This window comes from Erythrolamprus reginae, chromosome 2, assembly GCF_031021105.1.
Source record: "Erythrolamprus reginae isolate rEryReg1 chromosome 2, rEryReg1.hap1, whole genome shotgun sequence".
Classification (NCBI taxonomy): domain Eukaryota; kingdom Metazoa; phylum Chordata; class Lepidosauria; order Squamata; family Dipsadidae; genus Erythrolamprus; species Erythrolamprus reginae.
In genome coordinates this window covers 167,644,409-167,660,461 of record NC_091951.1, presented here as the reverse complement: position 1 = coordinate 167,660,461, position 16,053 = coordinate 167,644,409, and the positions used below count along the sequence as shown (strand labels likewise).

General features: G+C 36.7%; 1 protein-coding gene across 8 annotated transcripts in view; it reads left to right on the top strand.

The window, feature by feature from the left end:
* Positions 1-16,053, top strand: part of CEP112 (centrosomal protein 112) — a 346,088-nt gene that overhangs the window by 68,236 nt on the left and 261,799 nt on the right. For all 8 annotated transcript variants that reach the window (XM_070740313.1, XM_070740316.1, XM_070740309.1 and 5 more), the window contains 2 exons: positions 2,943-3,061; positions 7,839-7,982. In XM_070740313.1, coding sequence (XP_070596414.1) covers positions 2,943-3,061; positions 7,839-7,982 — 263 coding nt within the window. The remainder of the gene's footprint in view (positions 1-2,942; positions 3,062-7,838; positions 7,983-16,053) is intronic.

Below are 16,053 nucleotides of genomic sequence, written 5' to 3'. Positions count from 1 at the left end.
GACAGCGACCGACCGGAGAGGTAGGAGGAGAACCACTGGAGAACAGTGCCTCCCACTCCCAACCTCTTCAGCTGGCACAGAAGGATACCATGGTCAATGGTATCGAAAGCCGCTGAGAGGTCAAGAAGCACCAAGACAGAGGACAGTCCCCTGTCCCAGGCCCGCCAGAGTTCATCCATCAACGCGACCAAAGCAGTTTCCATGCTGCAGCCGGTCCTGAATCCAGACTTCTGAGGACCTAGATAATCGGCTTCTTCGAAGGACCGCTGGAGTTGGAGCGTCACCACCTTCTCAACAACCTTCCCCATAAAGGGAAGGTTGGAGACTGGACGGTAGTTATTAAACACGGCTGGGTCCAGGGAAGGCTTCTTGAGGAGGGGGCACACAAGTGCCTCCTTATAAAGGGCTGGAAAGGACCCCCTCCCCAAGGAGGCGTTGACAATCTCCTGGGCCCAGCGCCGTGTCACCTCTTGGCCGGCCGAAACCAACCAAGAGGGACACGGATCCAGTAAACAGGTGGCGGAACTCACAGCTCCAAAGGCCTTGTCCACTTCATCAGGTGTCACCAAGTCAAACTCCTCTCAGACTGATGGCCAAAGACATTTAGCCCCGGTCACCTCGACTGACTCATTGTCAGCCGATACTGCTATACAATTGGAGTCGAGGTCTGCCCAGATCCGAGCGACTTTATCAGCGAAAAACGAGTTAAATTCCTCGGCACTACCCTGCAAGGGCTCCCCAATTCCCCCCTGATTTAGAAGGGAGCGGGTTGCCCTAAACAGAGCGGCCCGGCGGGATTTCGCTGATGCAATCAAGGCGGCATGGTACACGCATCTTGCCGCTTTAGCGCCACTTTGTAGGTCTTAATAAAAGCTCTTCCAAGTGTTCAGTCGGATTCGGACTTACTCTTCCTCCATCGCTTCTTTAGACATCTCTTCTGGCGTTTCAACTCCCGGAGCTCCTCGTTGAACCATGGAGCTCTACGGGGTCTAGTGCCACAGAGAGGTCGCAATGGCACAATTCGGTCAAGAGCCTCCGCTGCAGCCTTGTCCAGGCCTCAGCAAGAGACTCTTCCGAGCTGTGGATGAGTGAATCTGGTAAAACCCCAAGCGCCCTCTGAAAGCCCTCAGGGTCCATAAGGCGTCTGGGGCGGAACCTCCTAATTGGTTCCGCCTCCCTGTGGGGGAGGATTGGAGCCAGGAAATCAAGCCGCAGTAGAAAATGGTCTGACTATGACAAAGGCAATGCTTCTAAGCCCCTTAGTCTCAGACCATTATTCAATTGCTCTGAGAGGAATATCATGTCGGGGGGGTGTCCACCCTCGTGAGTCGGACCCTGAACTACTTGAGTCAGGTCCATGGCTGTCATGGTGGCCATGAACTCCTGTGCTAATCCAGAGGAACTGCCGAGTGACGGCAGGCTGAAGTCCCCCAGGACAATGAGTCCGGGGAACTCCACCGCCAACCCGGCCACCTCCTCGAGCAGCACAGGCTGCCATATCTGAAACATATGAATACATCTGGACGGTTTGTGGTTGTGAAAAATAGTTTTAGGTTTTACTGCTGCCCTATGTCTTTATTTGACCCTTGCTTTTCTTAACAGGCACCCATGGTATTACTAAAAATGCTATCTAGTGATGATAGTTAGATCTCAGAAGGCAGTTTGAGAGAATATATTATTCTCTACCTATTTTCTAAACAATTGACAGATTGAAAGCAGATAACTATATTTTGATAAATACATTCTGCTTAACTGGAATAGATCAATATATCAAGTTAGACACATAATTCCTCATCAGAGACTCACTCTATTCTCACACCTGGATATAAATAAACTTGATTTGTGAAAATTTTAGTAAATTACATATATTTTAATGCATGTATCCATTGTACACATTTGATACTACAAGCATAATGATACCATAATGAAGGCAACTAATTTGAAGAGTTGACAAATTCATAAGGGATAAGATTTAATCTGAACTGCTAAATGTTACCTTAGAAAAAACATTATTTTTGGTACAGGTTAATGTACAGCACAAAAAGGGGCTGATTGGAAACATTTTCACTGTGGGAACAGAATTCTGGACTAAACATGACATTAGTTTTATGCAGTTTGGCTCTTCTTGTATCATCCAAAATTTGAAGTGGCAATTTGAATGTTGTGTTTTCTTTCTTGTGCTTTGATCAGGCTGTGTCTGGCTTGAATTGCATTGACATCCCCAAATCTCAGAATATTGTGTTGTCATTTTGCTATTACAGTTCTATGTAGTTTATATTTTTGCTTGCTTGATGTTTAAATAGAAATTATTTATTAGGGTAGTAGGATAGGTATAAAGTACTCAACTTCATACATTCCTAGCTTGGAAGAGCAGTTCTAAGTTGCTATTTCTAATGTTTCACTATAGGGGTCAGTGGGAATTCATAGTAAAATTATGTTGTTTCACTTTTTATTTTGGAGTTTATTGTCTTCTTAAATTTTGTTATATTTCCTGTAAAATTAGACAGACTTGGATTGTCTACCAATGAACCCACAATCAATTGTAAAATTTTATTATGATTATATTTTACTTTATTTTTAGAGAGTTTCTAATTTTAGTACTGGTCAGTGACTGTAATAAAAATTCTCTTATATTCTATAATATGGACATAGATAATCTTATAGACTGGTAGTTGTCATCCAGTCTATCCAAGCAGTGGCCAGTGGAATAAAGTTTGATAATATTATTCAAAACATCATGATGAATTTATTTATGGTTGTTTTATACAAGTTTCCATTATTTTCTATTGAAAAAATAACTGAGGACAATATTCATGTTGTTTGTTAAAGAATAATGCTTGAAAATTATTGAAATCGGCAATAACATATATCTTTCTTGCTAGAGAGAATAGCCTGAATATCATCCCATATATTTTATTTTGTTGCTTTTATTTTTTTGACAGTTCAGACACTTGTTCGTGAGTCACAAATCATTAGAGAAGCTCAAGAGAAACAAATTCTGGAGTTAAAAAAGTTATGTGAACATAGTACAGATTCCTTGAACAATGAATGGGAGAAAAAGGTAATTTTTTTTATTAGTGTAATGAAAATATTAAAAAACCCATCCAAAAGCTGTTGCCTAATTAATTGGAAACAACAAATTTTAAATCAGTTATTGATTAGTCAGTGAAAACATTAAAATTATTTTTTTATAAAATTTCCATAAAATGTTTCTATTTATATGGATTTTATAATTCTCATTAAGTGAAATCTTAAGTATGAACAGTAGTTTTATATAGCAGAACACAATGCATATAAAAATATGCTAGCATGAGCAATTCTGAAAATGTGATTAAACCAGAGGGAAGATTAATTGAAGTATGATTCAGTATTGGAGTAATTATTAGTAGCTATGAGGAATACCTATGAAAACTCAACAAAATCAAATTCCTAAGTACTTAAAAATTCTTCTTCAAATTATTGTCACAATATATCTCAAGAACATTGTATTGGAAAATGCTGTTATTAATTGATTGATTATGTGCTGTTTTAGACTCCTAGTGACCACATAGATAGATTTTCTATCCCCAACCTGTTCCTTCAAGTCTCCCTAACGGTGCACTGATTGTCATAAAACTGAATCCATCCACCTCAATGCTGCTTGTTCTCTTATCTTTCCTTCTACCTTTTCCACTCACTTCCACAGAGCAATATGGGAAATATCTTGGTTTGTACTATTCTGAATTTAATTGGAAGAGACACATCACATTTGACTATGTTTACCACTCTATTTAGTGTTTGTCTGCAGTATATTTTTGGACTGCTTGTTTCTTTTTTCGTGATAGACAAAAACTATCCGCCACTTTGGTACTTTCATTTCAGTTGGTTGTTCTACCTGTTCTCATTACATTGAGCTTTTTATTTTTAATTTTAATCCCATTTTTTTCATGGTGTTTTTTTAACTTTTAGTGCTAGGGCATTACCAGCATAGCACATGTAACATTCTTCCAATTTTAAAACACATTCATTTTCCTTAATACATATTCAGCATAAAGTTTGAATAAATAAGTGTAAAATATGTAGCCTTTTCTTACTCCTTAGCTGACCATGAGCTAGTCTGTTTCACCATAGACTGTACTGTGATTTCCTGGCCTGTATATAAATTGCTTATGAGAACAATGAGAATGCTGTTATAAAATACTGTATTACAATTAGATGTGCACTGGTGTAGGTTTATCTTGTTGCAATGCTTTAATACATGACACTGTTTTATGTTTTCAGGTTTTGTGAGTATTTTCAGTGGGACTGAAAGTGAGATGTCTGATTAAAAAAAATAGCACTTCCCTTCAGCCTTACTTTAGTTATTGGGTATGTAGAATCTCTTGCTGCTACTTGCTGCTACTACCCATCTTCTAGCAGCAAGGTAATGTCTTTCCTCGGCCCCTAATCTTTCACAGCAGTTTGTGAGACAGATTAGCTTATCATACCCTTTTTATTCCCATAAAGTAGGAATAGTAATAAAATGATAAAGATCATGACAGTAATAGAAAATAAACTCTGTAGCCTCAGTTCCTTGCCCTTGTAAAAGTTGAAAGAAAAAGATCAATCGTATGATTTTAAAAATTAATTTATTAAATATATGAAAAAGAAAAAGAACAGGAAAACTTTCTTTCTTTTATCTTTATGTTATAAAACGCCCAGAGAATTATAGCTGGAAGAAATAAGGCGTTTTGTGCTGATAGTCATATCGCTTCAAACATAAATTTTCCATAAGATACTATCGGGGAATAGAGCAGAAATGTAAATGGACAGGATCTGAGACAAAAAATAGTTTAGAAGGAACAATACATATATGAATGGGGTTTGCACATAAACAGTGCATTTCTGATACAAAAATTGGCCGCAGGTTCCTTGAAACAATTAGCAGATAGATCCACATTTTCAAGGTCCATAGGGCAGATGAGTGCATCTGAACCAAAAGGTGTTCCTTCCTTGTAACTTTTACTTTACCTCAGAGAAAAGGGATTTCCTGCAGCTCACTTCTCCAGCTCACTGATCCTGACTAATCCTTGACATTCATAGAGTATAAACCTCAATCAACGTTTTAGGAATGCTTCCTCTTAGCTCCTGTTTTCTCCCTAGAGATTTATGGATTACTGTTAGGCTCCTGATCTCATTTTCAGTCCATAGACAATCAACTCTGGTCTTACTATAGGACCCAGCCAGTTTGTCTGTTCACTTGCAATCTCTGCCTCTTCCTGCTTGAGCAAGTTTTGTTTTCTTCTCTCAGAAGGTTTTCAGTCATGTCATTCGCAGAGATTAGCTTCATACTTATCATGGTTTTCTTCTGCTCAAATATTACTTACCTCTTTCTTGTTCCTGGAGACTGGCTCAGTGAAACCTAGGGGCTGCTTCCAGTCTCCATCTTGCTTGATCTTTAAGCAATACAGTGTTCCCTCAATTTTCGCGGGGATGCGTTCCGAGACCACCCGCGAAAGTCGAATTTCCGCGAAGTAGAGATGCGGAAGTAAATACACTATTTTTGGCTATGAGCAGTATCACAAGCCTTCCCTTAACACTTTAAACCCCTAGAGTGCAATTTTCCATTCCCTTAGCAACCATTTAGATCATTACTCACCATGTTTATTTATTAAAGTTTATTTTAAAAAATATTTATTAAAGGCAGATGAACGTTTGGCAATGACATATGACGTCATCGGGCAGGAAAAACCATGGTATAGGGAAAAAACCCGCAAAGTATTTTTTAATTAATATTTTTTAAAAATCGTGGTATAGACTTTTCACGAAGTTCGAACCCGCGAAAATCGAGTGAACACTGTATCTCTTTTTCTTTTTTTTCTCCTCCTTCTCCTCCAGGCATTTTGTCCGTTTTCCCCTTCCAGGTAAACCGTTCCCAGTTGCTGCCTTCTCACTTATAATAGAATAACAGAGTTGGAAGGGACCTTGGAGGTCTTTAGTCCAACCCCCTGCTTAGGCAGGAAATCCTATATCATTTCAAACAAATGATTATCCAACATCTTCTTAAAACCTTCCAGTGTGGGAGCATTTACAACAGAGGCAAGTCGTTCCACTGATTAATTTTCTGACCGTCAGGAATTTTCTCCTTAAGTCTAGGTTGCTTCTCTCCTTGATTGGTTTGATCTATTGCTTCTTGTCCTGTCCTCAGATGCTTTGGAGAATAGCTTGACTTTCTCAAGAAAATATTTATCTCAAGAAAATATTTTTTAAGAAAAGAAAGAGGAACCGAAAATGTCCTTTTCCTTAGGGAAAAGTTATTATCCCCACCTCCTGGACTAAAATTCATCATGTCAAAAATACCAAAGGTTTTTCCTTCTGTAGCCAAAAAGAAAAGATTGTGGGTTGTTTTAAGTATACATATACATTTAAAGTTATTATGGATTTACCTGTCTTTTGTTGAGGTATTTGGGATATGTGCATTGGCAGTCTCTTTGCAATCTTGCCTGTCAGTTGACATATTGGAGGTCTGCCATGTGCTGCTTGAGTGACGGGAGGTTACCCATTCACTGTGTATAGCCACCCTGTGCTTCTGATAAAATGAGCTGCAGCTCACAGAATTTGATGCCCTTTAATCTCATTTGTTGGAAAAGATGCTACTAGTTTGCTCCTGACGTTTTGTCGCTATAGATTAACACTTCTTCTCTTGCAAGAAATATATAGATTGCTTCTGATATTGATTCCCATTAGGAATAAATTACGGTAGATTTTCAGCAGGAATCCAGTGTTAAATAGCTAAGCTGTTTCAATAGCCTAGGTGGGTCATGTGATTAATAAATACACTGTACTATCAATTCCAAAATAAAGGTTAGCAATATGGGCAATATTTGATAACATATTAATCTGACTTGTTAATTTAATTTTGTGGCTAAATATTATGAACAAACTTTTTGTTCACAAATGAATTGACTCCCTGGATTTGTTTAAGGTGTCCAAATATGGAAGAAGACATCCTTAATACTGATTATGTATAGTTGACCTCTTCATTTAACCTTACGTTTATTATTTTTCTTTTTATGCCCCTGTAATCCCTGAATTCAGGGGACAGTGGGGGTGGCCAAATGGAGCTGAGCATTTCCTGTACTGATGCCTTCCAGACACCTAATGGAGTTTGCAGTAGATATGTTCTCTTTGTCACAGACTGGCTCCTCTTACCTTGATACCGGTGCGCACATTGCCATTTTCCCCCACACATCAAAATCTCGTGAGCAGATGTGAGCGAGAGTGATATTTCGGCAATTTTTTGCTTCTGCACATGTGTGGAAGCAAAAAGCCACCAAAAATCTCACATGTGTGAGCATTCCCTCATGAGATTTTGCTTCCGAACACGTGCAGGGAGCAAAAAAAGGGGAAAATTCAGGAAAAAAGATGGTGCACGTGATGGACCAGCAAAGACGGTACCAGAGCCGTCACATGTAAATTAGGCAATTGGTGGGCCACTACCGGAACGGCAGAGTGGACCACATCAGTAGGAACCCAACACTACCCTAAGAGAGAAATATCTGCTGCTACCTAAGATTGAACTCTCAACCTTCCAAGTGGGAAGCAAGCGTCTTCACCCAAAGGCCATCAGGCCACAATTATTATTATGCAGTTATTAATTTAGATAAATGTCTGTTAAATGATCAATTAGCTTAAAATTTAGAAAATATCATTGATAGAATATGTTGATAGAAATATATTTTTAAAATTTGAATAATATATGCCTTCCTCAGTTCTTGAATGAGATGTTGTGATATAAATCAAAGAAAGCTCAAAAGCTTTAATAGTACTGAGTTGTCCCTTAATTTTTCAGTGTTAGTGAACTGTATTTGTCTTCATAGCTCCATAATGCAGTAGCTGAGATGGAAAAAGACAAGTTTCATCTTCAGAAAAAACACACAGAAAATATCCAAGAATTGCTGGAGGATACAAATGCACGTTTAAGTAAAATGGAAGCAGAATATTTGGCAGAAACGAAAACAACTGTAAGTATTACATTAATAACACAAATACTTTTTTCCCCTGTACTCTACATTGGCAGCCTTCTTAAAAGGGGACTGCCAGCATTCCAAACTAATTCTTCATCCATATACAGGGTCTTTTCATCAGTTCCTTTTTCAAATGACATTGAAGATAATGTACTAGTTTGAATGCAGAAATCTATCTCACTTCTTCACCTAGACAGCTGGGTTTGAGGCAGTATGTAGTGGTGTTCTGCTTTTGATGTAGCATATGGTAAAGTGTGTATGTGGATTTCATAAAGAAAATGTTTGTGTGTTCCAAATCAAGTCTGTTTAAACATTTTTTTTTATCAGTGTTACATATTTATAGAAAAACAGTTTGATGTTGCCCTTAAAGCTTATTCAAACATTTCTTGTTAATGAAGATTGTGTTGGAAAAAAATTAGTACTCAAAGCTCCTTATATGTAACAATATATATGGCAAGAAATGGATACAGTCTGTCAGCAGGATTGAATTTAAGAACCATCAAAAGCAGACAGATCTTGTACAGCAGCTCCTGATTTTAATAATTAAACAAGGTAGAGTTCAAGGCATGGCTTAAGATGAAAGACTATACTGTCACTGAAAATTAGTTTCTCTTTTCTGACTATTTCAGACTTTCTCTCCCCCTCCCCCTCTATCTGTTTTTCATGAAATGTCGCTTGTTGAGCACTAACAACTTCTGCTGAGTGATGAGACTTATAAATTACATATTTGGAACAAGGATTTTTCTATTATATATTATTTGGGGCTGATATTAAAAATATTTATACCTTGAAATAATTAAGGCTATGTAGCAATGTGTTGTAAATGACTTTAAAAAATAGTCATTTTTTGGCATCAACATTTTTTTTGATTTACTACTTCCTAATTCAGTAATGAACATTATCTGATAAGTAAATCTAAATATCTAATAGTTTATTTTAAGTGTCAGACTACACTTTGTCGTTCAGTCATAATAAAAAGAAACAAATATTTTCCAAGTTTATAATACAATGTCCCCCCAAAAAGGGAGGGAAAATTAACAATAAGTATAATGGAGGGAAGGGGGAAACATGATATGTAAAATAGACTTCTGGACATATTAGGCTACTCTCTGGTATTCTGACTCACTCCTTCCTCTCCTCACGTTTCTGAGTAGAAGATTAAATCTGATATAGCTAACTTTCTTATGATAGGAAACAAGTTCCTACAACACAGAAAAATGTAGATGAAAGCAATATTTTGCCTGATTGTATATTGATTTCTACCAAAGAGAGTGAATTGGGTGCAAACTTATGAATAGTAATTAAATATATTCACAATGTGTATTTTAAAACTTTAAAATACAGGCAATCCTTGAGTTAAAAACACAATTGAGCCCAGAATTTCTGTTGCTAAGCGAAACATTTGTTAAATGAGTTTACCCCATTTTATTATTTTTTTTGCCATAGTTATTAAGTAAATCATTGCATTTGTTTCATAACACAGTTGTTAAGTGAATCTAGCTTTCCCATTGACTTTGTCAGAAGGTTGCAAAAGGTGATCACATGACTCCAGGATACTGCAACTATCATGAATACGAACCACTTGCCAAGCATCTGAATTTTGATCATGTGACCATGGTGATGCTGCAATGGTCATAAGTGTGAAAAACAGTCATGAGTCCCTTTTTTTCAATGCTGTTGTAACTTTGAACAGTCATTAAATGAACTGTTGTAAGTTGAGGACATCTGTATAGGTTATTAAAATGATGTATCTTTAATATGAACAGTTTTATACTCAACAGTTTTAATTATTTCTTATTCAGTTTTGGGGAATTTTGTCCTGTCTTACTATTCAAAATTTTAGACACTTATTGACCTAAAAATATTTATTTTATACTAGAATTTGGGATATAATGGTATGGCAGGTAACAATCTTCAAACAATTCCATTGTTTTATCCTTCAAAATGCTAATGACAAGCCATCTAATCATGTTATAGTATCAAGGCAAATAGCTCTTAATAATTAACATAGAAAAATGAAATACTGATCACTCATATTAATATATAATATCATTACAGTAATATTCAATAGAAGAAAATATGTGTAGCTTATGGTTGAACTTTGATAATCTCTGAGGTTGGGTGTTTTTTTGCAGATGATTCATTACATGTGTAAGTATCTCTTCAATGCTACTGAAGCACTTAGCACAGAAAATGTTAGCTAATCATAGTAATAAAATGTCTGCAAGCAACACCCAAGCTTAATAGCAGGGATTTCCCAAACTTGGCACTTTTAGGATTTGTGGACTTCAACTCCAGATATACTGGCTGGAGAATTCTGGGAGTTGAAGTCCGCAAGTTTTAAAGATGCCAAGTTTGAAGACCTTTGCTTAATAGAGTGCCAAGGAATCTAAAGTGATATTACTTAAGTCAAATCTGCTTAAAAATAAATTTAGTAGAATAGATTTTTTTATTAGCCAAGTGTGATTGGACACACAAGGAATTTGTCTTGGTGCATATGCTCTCAGTGTACATAAAAGAAAAAGATACATTTGTCAATAATCATGTGGTACAACACTTAATGATTGTCATAGGGGTCAAATAAGCAATGAAGAAACAATATTAATAAAAATCTTAGGATACAAGCATCAAGTTTCAGTCATACAATCCTAAATGGGAGGAAAAGGGTGGTAGGAATGACGAGAAAAAACTAGTAGAAATAGAAGTGCAGACTTAGTAAAAAGTTTGACAGTGTTGAGGGAATTATTTGTTTAGTAGCGTGATGGTGTTCGGGAAAAAACTGTTCTTGTGTCTAGTTGTCATGGTGTGCAGTGCTCTGTAACGACGTTTTGAGGGTAGGAGTTGAAATAATTTGTGTCCAGGATGTGAGGGGTCAGTAAATATTTTCACCACCCTCTTTTTGACCCGTGCAGTATACAGGTCCTCAAGGGAAGGCAGGTTGGCAGCAATTGTATTTTCTGTAGTTCTGATTATCCTCTGAACTCTGTCGGTCTTGTTGGGTTGCAGCACCAAAACAGACAATTAGAGAGGTGCAGATGACAGACTCAATGATTCCTCTGTAGAACTGTATCAGCAGCTCCTTGGGCAGTTTGAGCTTCCTGAGTTGGCACAGAAAGAACATTCTTTGTTGTGGTTTTTTTATGATGTTTTTGATGTTAGATGACCATTTTAACATCTTGAGATATGATAGGACTGGACTTCCGTTGCCAGTGAAGCGCCCGTTTTGGCGATGCTGGGATTCCCCTGCAGCATCACAAAAACACGGAAGTCCGGAGGTAAGGTTTCTCATGTACGGGAAGACTCAAGGGAATCCCAGCAGCGCAAAAATGGGCGCTTTGCTGGCAATGGAAGGTCCAGAGGTGGGGTTTCCCAACGAGGGGAGCCTTCGCTTGGCAACGGAAGTCCAGAGGCGGGGCATCCCAGCGCCAGCGTAGGGTTCGTAAGGTGAAAATAGTTCGGAAGAAGAGGCAAAAAAATCTTAAACCTCGGGTTCGTATCTTGAAAAATTCGTATGACAAGGTGCATAAAAATTTTCTATTGTTTACTTTGAGAATCTGAAAAGGAATCTATAGAAAAAAATGAGAGATATATAAACTTCTGATTAATTTTTCTTTATGGTCTCTGCATATTTCATAAAGTTTATCTATGCTTGGGAAGAGTTCCCATTTAGAATATTCTACAATTAACCTACCTCCATCATTCATCTTCAGTTTTTTTTTAAAAAAAGTATGATAATGAACAAATCTCTTTGGAATGTACCCTTTGATGTCAGTGAACCTTTCCTTCATGTATTTCACATAGTCAGAGTTGTTCATTCTCATTTGACAGTTTTAGTATTATTCAGGCATGCTGAGAGATCCCCACCCCCATCCTCAAAGTATCCTCCAAAGTATTTTCAGTGTGATGCTAAATTTCTAGTTAAGTTTTATCATTCCTTGTGACTTCCTTGTTTGAAGAAAAGATTTAAGTACGCATACTCTGGCTGGCATCCAGAAGACAAGACTCTGAAGAGAAATGCAGTAAAATAGTTAAGGATGAAGAGAGTGGGTTAAAAAAAGAACCCAAAGTCTGTAGAATCTCTATCATTTCTCACAATTTGTTGCATGAGTATTTTCAGCTGAAATTGAAACGATAATCATCAATGAACAAAAATAAATTTGAATGTCTCTTTGTCACCCCATTTGCTATAAGCATATTTATTTTAAATATATTGACATAATCCTACCTATACAATTTATGTCAAATAACCTCACTTTAAAATTTATTTTACTTTAATAATTGCAGTTTTTCTGGTTATGACAATGAGCAAGTAAGTAGTATTATCTTCTCCTAAACCTTCTGGCTCCTAATATTTCAGTAGAAATTGCTCCTGCATTTTCAAGTAAAGTATGACAACTATAAGTAGATTATATTAGTAGCTTACTGTTAAAATGAAGTAGTTCCTCAAGAAACCAAATTCAGTTTGCAATCCATTATTAAGTTCTTTCCCGTTTCAGAATATATTTTAAAATCCTGGCATAGGTTTAACTCTTCTTAGTATTAACTTGTGATTACAGATGTATTCATTACTAGTAATTTTCCTAATATAATAAATCTTCTATTGGAGATAAAAGTGAATAGTTCTCAGAAAGGAACAAGGTAAAATTTGTAAGACTGTATTACTGTGCCAACATAAGACAGTCTCTTAGCAGTTGGTGGCCTATGGTTTTCATTGACCTAGCATGGCTGTAGTTGTACTGGTGCAAGTCAGCAAATGGAGTTAGATGGGGTGAAGAAATTTATTTATGGTATTGAAGGTCAGCTGTGATGTTATTAATGATAATGAACTGTCTTGACTGCTAACCAAGGTTCTTATGGGGAGATGTAGCAAAAGCAAGTGGTCCAGCCCTGAATGTAGATGTTGAGGACTAGAGCCTTGGAGGGCACTTGCCTCCTCAGTTGCTCTGGGACACGTTTCCAATTTGATCCAAATTTGGAGAGCAAGAGAAGGAGAGGAAACTAAAAGACTGCAAATCAAATGGTTGGGGAGTGAAGTAACATGAGTGTGCGGATCATGTATAGGTTCCTGGTTGGGAAAGGGGGGAAAAAGGTCCAGGGATGACTTCCCTGGAAGAAGGGAAGACTCAGAGGGACAAGAGGTTCACCTGAGATCCAAGAAACAGTAATTTGTCATTCATTGGTCTCTGGGAAAGGACTGGACAGAAGACTCTGAGATATGTTCTTTGCCTAAATAGGTGCTCAGCTCAGCAGATCCATAAGAAATTTTTACACATTACAGTAAATCCAGCCCTTTCATTTCTTTTTGCTTTTACTGCTAATAAAGTCCAAAAATTGGGGTGTGTGGGAACCAAGTGAAAGAGGGAGGAACCAGAAGAGCTAGAGGGGGTTAGTCTCTCTGAGGAAAAACTAGGGGGCAACTTGACACCAGTTGAACACCAGAATTGTGCTGTACATTCCTGTTGTAAATACTGGTTGCAAATCATTTCACTGTGTGTACTAAAAGAGCATAAAAGTCTCCAATGTCTTGTTTTTCCGTGTCAATTGCAGAATACACCTCAGCTTGAAAAACCACCTTGTCACACTGTGACACAGTTAAACTCTTAATAAACTCTTAGTGTATAAATATTGTCAAGTGAAGAGCTATATATATGGATTAGCCATTAAGTTGGAGCTTATTTGTATCTGTTTTGACTCAAGAAAGGTAAAAAAAAATTCATATTTATTGAACAGTTGCTTATCTGACAGTAAAAATTAGATATTGTAGAACCTACTAATATTGTGTCAAATGTTTCAGTAACATTCTCCTCTGGAATTTATTTAATGTGTATTCCATTATTATAATTCCATTTTATTATTTATTTTTCTACAACTATTGTAAAAAGAATTTCCACTTTAGTGTGGTTAAAGTAACTTTATTTGAAGCAATAGTATTATCTTGCATTTCCTATTACATTCTTTGCTCTTATTCTTTCCCTTGTATCAAGGAGTACTCATAAATTAAATATGATTATCTTTTCTTCTTTCACTTCCAGATACAGATATTTTATCATATTTGAAAGCTATATATGTAATCTTCCTCCATATAATCCCTATGTCTTCTGTATAGTGAGGAATTAAATTTTACAAATGCTTATAATTTTTTAGACCAACCCTAAAATGGTATGCATTCCTAATTGTAGTTATTTTTCCCTTGGTTGTATATTTTCTTTGCACAGATTGACATCTAATTATGTTTCTTATTAAGATTCTATATAGCTTTTCTTTTATGGAACGTTAAAGTTATTTTTACTTGTATTTACATAATACTTCCTTAGCTTTTATTCTGTTTTCCCCATCCAATTGCCTTGTCATTCTAAATACATGCAGAAATATTAATAAAAGAAGGTATCTCAAAAATGACCATACATTTCTTGTGCTTATACAGACTTTTGCTTGTTGTTCCTATTAAGAAAGATGAGAATTAATGAAATAACTTGAGCCAATCTCACTAATCCTTTACCTTCATCTCTGGGATCTTTTTATTTATTCAATTTATATGCTGCCCATCTCGGCAGGACATGACTCTAGGCAATCATTTAAAAACCAATAAAAGTATTAAAACTATAAATAGTAACATTGAAATAATTTAAATGTAATTTTGAAAATCTGAGAGGTAATCTTCCATTCTTGTGCTTGTGGTTGTGAGGTAACCTCTGTTGGCGCAAGGTTAGAGACTGACACACACAGAAACAGTGATTTTAATCTCAGATTGCCAGAAGGAGGGAAAAAAAGTTTCTTGAATATACATTTTTTCTGACTGAAGGAATCTTACTTTTCCTACCTTTTTCTTAGAGGGTGTTACCAGTGTTTAGTTTCTTCCCCTCAAAATAAGGGCAGCTTCTCCCTCACGTTTTCCCCACCCCTTTCGTTTTGGAATGACAGCAGGCAGCGTGGATGGACAAGGACTGGAGGGGACTGGATAGGCATTGGGGCAGGTAGTAGTGGGAAAGGTAGTGAGTCCTCGCAGGCTGGGATATTGGACTGCACACATTTACTACATTTCTTACATTCCTGAGAGAGTGATTTTCTATACTCAACTCCCAGTATCGTCCCTTCTCCAGTTCATCATTTTGAATATTTCAAAAATAATATAGCTTAGAGTTGAAAGGAAATTAAAAGAAAAAAAAACCCTACCTGTTCTTGATTTATGTCTATCACTACCACTTTAGCAGTTTGCAGCTGAAGAAATTAAGACTCCACAACCCGTCACCAAGTTCACAAAATTGTTGACCCCCAGTAAATAGCAAGCAGCATTCCTGTGTATCAGTAGATTGTTAGAAAAAGCACAACCTGCATACGCTTTACGTTATGCCATCAGCCAGCTTCTTCACCTTAAGGTTATTTGTGGTAGATTTGCCCTTAGTAAGAATATTTTTTCCTGTTGCTAATTATTCTTTTTTTTTCTTCTACAGAAGCTCGTCATACACACTTTCTTAAATAACATATCTGCCTTGAGTCACCTGATGGGGACAGGGGCAGCATAAAAATGTAATAAACAAACAAATGAAATGTCAATATAACCTTAACAATTAACAATTAACAAATAAATGAATTAAGTATCAATAATACTCAATAGTTCTATATCTTCATCATACATGTGTTGTGGCATTCCAATAGGTTTTCTCTATGCAATATATTTCTTTCACAACTTGGGAGATAAATCCAGCATGTGGGTTTTTGTGGAAGATCAAACTGTAGCTCTTGTTTGCCTGCCCAGGCAAACTACTGTAACAAGGGAAAAGGAACCCCCAAACTCTAAATATATGTATTTTCGTCAAAATATGCAGGCTGCCTGTGCCAATAGGTATGGCCTTAATTAAAACCCATATCTTTGGTAACTTATTTTATTAAAAATCTATTGAGTATTTGGCATGTTTGTCAACAGCCAAATACATGGTTTCGCCATTTCCCATCTATTCAATCCTTGTTAGCTACAGTTTTCTAACTGTAGAATTATGATATATATTTAATCTGATCACTCTCATTCAATTCACTCTGACCTTTTATGATCTGATGGATAACATGTAAT